Source organism: Populus trichocarpa, chromosome 1 (assembly GCF_000002775.5).
Source record: "Populus trichocarpa isolate Nisqually-1 chromosome 1, P.trichocarpa_v4.1, whole genome shotgun sequence".
NCBI classification, from domain to species: Eukaryota; Viridiplantae; Streptophyta; class Magnoliopsida; order Malpighiales; family Salicaceae; genus Populus; species Populus trichocarpa.
The window spans coordinates 30,328,795-30,335,246 of NC_037285.2; the positions used below are offsets into that span (position 1 = coordinate 30,328,795).

The 6,452-nt window shown below is 32.9% G+C and overlaps 1 protein-coding gene across 2 annotated transcripts in view; it reads right to left on the reverse strand.

Annotated features, from left to right (window-relative positions):
• LOC112325867 (serine carboxypeptidase-like 18) overlaps positions 1-6,452 on the reverse strand; it is a 28,541-nt gene that overhangs the window by 19,654 nt on the left and 2,435 nt on the right. Inside the window, exons 12-14 of one of the 2 annotated variants that reach the window (XM_024592993.2) lie at positions 6,251-6,364; positions 5,579-5,648; positions 5,174-5,469 (exon numbers count right to left, since the gene is read on the reverse strand). The exons of the other annotated variant lie outside the window; for it this stretch is intronic. Coding sequence (XP_024448761.2) covers positions 5,386-5,469; positions 5,579-5,648; positions 6,251-6,364 — 268 coding nt within the window. The 3' untranslated portion in view covers positions 5,174-5,385. Of the gene's footprint in view, positions 1-5,173; positions 5,470-5,578; positions 5,649-6,250; positions 6,365-6,452 lie in introns of those variants that run through there. 2 annotated transcript variants of the gene reach the window in all.

Genomic DNA, 6,452 nt, shown 5'->3' on the forward strand with positions numbered 1-6,452 from the left:
GACGAACATAAACCGTCGATGTTTCCATCGGTGTTTTGCACAATGAATGACAGATTGTATCTACATTCCCTATCTATCCATCTTACAAATACTTAAATTGAAAGTTGCACGCACAACATAATAACACCAATTCAAATAACACTTATAAAATAAATACTTATTTGTTGAGAATTTCATCAATAACTATGGCATTACAATACTTTCGTGTTTTCATAGTTAGTCAGAATTGTCTTCTTCTTCTTCAATTGACTCGTCGTCAGCTCCAACACAATCTTCTACATTGATATCATTACTATCATCACCTTCATCAACTTGTGCTTGTCCGCTAGAGCTCATAACAACATTCAACTCCTCAGCATCAATATCAATAAAAATATTATCGAAGACGCGAAAATTTGAATTTTCTTCCAAGTCAATCAATGGAGCAACTCGATATAGTTCAACCAACTCACTTACTTGAAAGACATCATTTCCGATATTTGAGTCATTGTTCTCATCCTGAAGAACCTCGACATGACCTCTAGGTTTGATTTTCAATACGGATAACCAATCAACTCTTAAACAATCCTTTCTAAAGTAAAGGGTGTATGTGTAATAAACTTGTTGGCATTGCTTGGTGAAAACAAAGACATCATTGACATTGCGAAGTCTAGCTTTTAAGTTAATTTCGACCAAACCATGATGAAGATCTACTCTGATTCCTTTGTCAGTGGTGTCATACCAATAACATTTGAATAAAAAGACTCTGTTATGCTTTCTATGAGATTGCAGTTCAATTACCTCTTCTAATTTCTCACAATAGTCAACTTCAAACTCATTAGAAGTCAATCCCTTAACACAAACCCCACTGTTATATATCTTTCTACCCTACCTATATTATTCAGTATGAAATACGTAGCCATTAATAAAATATCCGTTGTAGCACTTCACTTTTCTTTCAGGACCTAGACGTAGTAAAGACAATGTAGCGCTAACATTCCTTCCCATTTTATAAACTTGGTACATCAAGTACAATAATGAATAGTGATCGAGAATTCTATAACGAAATTAAGTATCCCGATAGATAATAAGTTTGTGATAGTATTTACATATGTTCTGAACCACGTCATAAATTGGTCATCTTGTAATCGAAAGATTTGAGATTCGGTCAGCTGTGAGTTATTAGACAGTAAATATTGACGATGTTGCCTACGAGATATTCAACAATGTATGAGTTTGTAATATTATATGAGAGAAATAGTCCATTAATAACAAAGTTTAAGTAGTATACTTACTAAATAAAAGGTCTCAGTTCACCGCAGTTAAATAGCACAAATTATGTGCTTGTCTGAATTCTATTTCAGACAAATATCTTCGCCTGACAACATTTTTTGGTGCGGGTCGTCCAGGATTGAAGAATATTGACAAGTTCCCCCTCAAAAGCACTTTACCACCATCGTCATGCCTTGGTACGCGATTAATTCTTGTTCTCAAATGAGGCTTGAAATAGTATAAGATAAATATTGAGATCTCCTTAACAATATAGGTCTCACATATCGATGCCTTAATATACACCTTTTTTTTTACCTTTTTCTTAAGGTTGAACAAGTACCTGGATGGAATAAAATGAATGTTTTCAATTAACAAAACCAATGAAAATATATACATTTTTAATTACATTTCTTGTGTAATCTCTCTCAAATGGATACATCCATCTATATTGCACCGAGCCTCCAACTTTTACCTCGTACAGTAAATATATGGGTAGATGCTCCATAAAGTCAAAAAATAAAGGAGGGAATATCTCAAGTTTGTATATTGTCTCGATGATATTCGTTTCAAGCCTCTCAATGTGCTGTGTCTACAACTTGCTGGAGCATATATCTCTAAAGAAATGATTGATCTCCATGAGTGCATCTCATATCCTCTTTGGCAATAAATCATGATAAGCTAATGGAATGAGTGTTTGTATAAACATGCGGTAGTCATGGCTCTTCATTCCATACAATCTGCAATCCAACAAATTAACCAACCTTGATATGTTCGAGACATGTCCATCAAGAAAACGCAGGTTCTTCAGTCATTGGTACATTAATAGTTGTGCATTCTTGTCTAAGGCAAAAATTGCTTTGAGCTTTGTGACTGGTGACCCAACATAAACCAACTCCATATTTTTACGGTGACAAAACAATGTTATATCCATTCTAGCTTTGATATTATCCTTTGTCTTTCCCTTTACGTCCATGACAGTGTTGAAAATGTTCTAAAACATGTTCTTTTTTATGTGCATGATGTCAAGGTTATGGTGGAGGAGATTGGTCTTTCAATAAGGAAGCTCCTAGAAAATACTTCGCTTTACCTAGTTGGTCAAACCAAAACTAGAAAACTTCTGCTTACCGAATTGGAAACCAAACACAATGTCACCATATTCTGACATCACGTCATACAATTCTTCATCGGAAAGACACGGGGGTGCAACATCCTTTTCAATTTTGCCAATAAAAAAATGCTTTCTTTTCTTTCTGTACATGTGATCCATTGTCAAGAAACGCCGGTGGCAGTAAAAAAAAGACGTTTTACCCCTGTTTGTTAGCGTGAATGCCTTGTTGTTTTCCATGCAGTATGAACATTTTAGTTTTCCATGCGTGCTCCAACCAGAAACCATTTCATAAGGCGAAAAATGATTGATAGTCCACATTAAAGCTGCCCTCATAAGAAAATTTTGTTTCATCGATACATCATAAGTCAACACGTTAGAGGACCACAACTGCATCAACTCATCAATCAATAGTCGAAGATAGACATCTATATTCTGGCCTGGACTATTAAGACCTGGTATGATCGTGATAAAAACACGAACTCCAGCTTCATACACATCCCCGGTGGTAAGTTGTAAACAATTAGTATAACCAGCCAATAAGAATAAGGAGCAACAAATGACCCGAATAGATTGAATTCGTCTGTACATAGCCCATGATGAATGTTCCTTGATTCAGCTGAAAAGTGAGGATGCATATTGTTAAAGTGTTTCCATGCTTCACTGTCGGAAGGGTACACCATCACTCCATCAACCGTATTATGTGATTGGTGCCATGTCATGTGCTTATTAGTGTTTAGTGACATGAATAACCTCTACAGTCTAGATGTGATTGAGAAGTATCTAAGTTTTTTTTATGTTCTACAAGAGTCTTTTCCTTGCTAGTTCTGGGTTTATAATGGGAATACCCACATGCCCTGCACTCGGTTAGCTTAACATTTTCAAGGTAGTAGTACAACATGCAGAAGTTTGGACACATGTCAATTTTCTGGTATCCTAGACCAAGGGGTTTTATCATGTACTTAACAGCTTAAAAGTTCTCGCCCATTCGATAATTCTGTCATAATCGACCTCACTTAACCTATAATATTCCGACTTGATGGTAAACACCTATGCAATGGCCGATAATTTATTGTGATTTGTGTAGCCATCCCATAATGGTTCATCAGAATCTTTTAAAAGATTAAAAAACTTGGTCGTGCTTGCATTAGGTTCTTCATCTAAGATTCGACATTGACTGATATAACCTTAATTTATTCTCATCACATCCATAACCATAGTCCTATAAGGATTACTGTTGTTAGTTTCAACTCCATGCACGTTGTTAGCATTAGAAGTTGATCCGACCATCCTCTCTACCATGGTCTCGTGAGGAACAAATGGTTCTCCATGTGCATACCAACACAAGTATTCCTCCATGAACCCTTTGTGTAGAAGATGCATCGTTACAACATCTAGATGAAGAAACTTTTTATTTTGACACCTCCTGCATGGACACCTAATATCGCCTCCACTAATATTTCTCGGAATAGATGTTGCATAATTAATAAAAGCCTGAACCCCATTACAATAATCCATCCTCCTCAATCCTTGGGGTGAATCCTTATACATCCATGAACGATCATCCATAACTTCTATTGAATATATATATATATATATATATATATATATATATATATATATATATATATATATATCAATTAATGATAACAACAATATGTATTAATTAATTACGTTAAGTAAATAATTAACTTACTTTCATACTTCTCTTAATTCATTATCAATTATCTATGTACATACAAATTTGTACACATTAATTTACAAAAAAATATAACTCGACAATAAAATTGATAAAATATAAAACGGACCCGTTAAACAAGTCATTATTTATATCATCACAACACACCTAAGTCGGTAATTCGACATAAGTTTCAACAATTTACAAACAAATATAATTTTACAAAATTTAAAACAAACCATAACATGTACAAAACCATGTATCGATACAACAAGTTTGTTTGAGAAAATAATAATAAAACAAGTAAACACTCAATCAAAATACATTTACTACAAAAAATATGTAATAAAAAATTGACTTTTCAAAATTGTTTTCAAAATTGTTTTCAAATTAAAAAATAATAGATTTACTTACTTAAAATGGAAAATCCACAATAAAATTGTTGCTACTACTGGAAAAGTCGAGAAAGGATGGGGGGCGGGTGGGGTGGGGAGCGGTTTTGTTTAGTTGTAGAGGGAAAGAAGAAGAAGTAGGGGAGGGGAGGGTCGATGACCAATTCATATATTAAATATTACTGATGGATTTACTGATAAAATGTTTCAATTTGTCCATCCGTCGGCAATTTTGTCAATACTAGTGACACGTCACTGTATGGCATACCCTGTTTAAGTCCAACTGTAATTCCGTCGGTAAAATCATCCATAAAAAAATACACACCATCGTACTTTTTGGTTTTTTAAAATTCCTTTTATTCCAATGGTAATTCCCTCGGTATTTATTGATGGACTATTTATGTCTGTAAATACCGACGGATTTAGCGATGAAATAAAATCGGTCAATAAATATCACTCTAAAATACCGACGTAAGTTTTTCTTCGATAATTTTGTTTGTATTCGTAGATTTTCTGATAGTGAACTCCTGCATATTCACTCGATTACTAAATAATGAGTGCTTGTATCTTAGTGGGCAATTCATATGATTCTCTTAAAGTAGCATTATAATAATTTTTTTTTAAAAGGCTACTGTTCTTGGTGGTTAAGATTATTATTATTATTATTATTATTACATGTTTAGATATTGTGTTTCAAGCACGACCATCCATATCTGAACATATATTAATTAAGAGGCATAAACAAAGTGTACAAAGATGAACAGTTACTATCAATTCTATCAAGAAAATAATAATAATAAAAATGGTAGGAGCTAAAAGGCTCGTTAATCCTTGAGTTTTCTGATATGCAGTAGAAGCTAGATCATATTAAAGATCTCGTTGCTGAAATACGAAACATGGATTCGGGCTTACAATATTTAATTAATTAGTTCATGAGAACATTTTCGTATTGGTTTTTTTTATAGAGGGTAGTAATCAAACCACCTATCCATCATGGCAAAGCACTGCTCTGGCCTGTATTCCGGCGCTGTGTGACCACCTCCCTACACCACCACCACCACCACCACCACCAATATTAGGCTTTCAAGATAGCATAATTGCTTATTTATATTTTTAGATTAAACAGTTAGATCAGCTAATGTCTGTTCTTACCTTCACAGTTGCAAATGTCAGGTCGTATGTTATGTAATCTTGCACATTGTCTGCATACAGCATTGCGTATCTAAAGATGACCCAACAAACAAAAAGGGATTAGTTAATGCCAGTTGCTGTACGTACGTACCTTTGTTTTTTTTGGATTCTGTCATTCTATGTTTTTTTTTTAAATAATCTCTACCGTTTCAAATGGACGTGACACATGTTAAAAATATGTAAATTAATTAATAATATCATTATCTAAAAAATAAAATTAAAGAAACCCAAACTAAAAGATTTTCATGAAGTTAAAAAAAAGGGTGATAGTTTAGTTACAAATATCTTCCTTTATAAGATATTTAATATTAGTTTAAAAATATTACTAGAACAATATTAGCATCTAATAAAAAATTGTTATTAATAAAATCATGAACGAGAGATTTTATTATCTTATGATTAATTATATGTTTGAGATAATTTAACTTTATTGAAAAATAAAAACAAATTAATATGAGTCTTTAAAAAAAAAAACAATATTGCTTTTTTTTTTTCTATCTTTTTTTTAAGTATATTGTTTTTCAGAATATTTGTAACTAAGTTCTATTTAAAAAAAAAATTATGATAAATTCCCATTGGTTTGGATTTTGAAAAATAAAATCAAAGGGTGTAAATTAAATGATGGATACTGACCCTGCAACTTGACCATCAACAAACCATGGTTCCCAGTCATACTTAATCGTCAAATTCAGAGATTCTATCCATTCATGCGTGCCAATGTATGGGATAGTCATGTCATGATCGCCACTACACATGTTAAAACAATGGTTAAGATTGCAATAAATGGGAAAATTCATCAGAATTTATAATGTGTTCATATAATTATAAACATTAC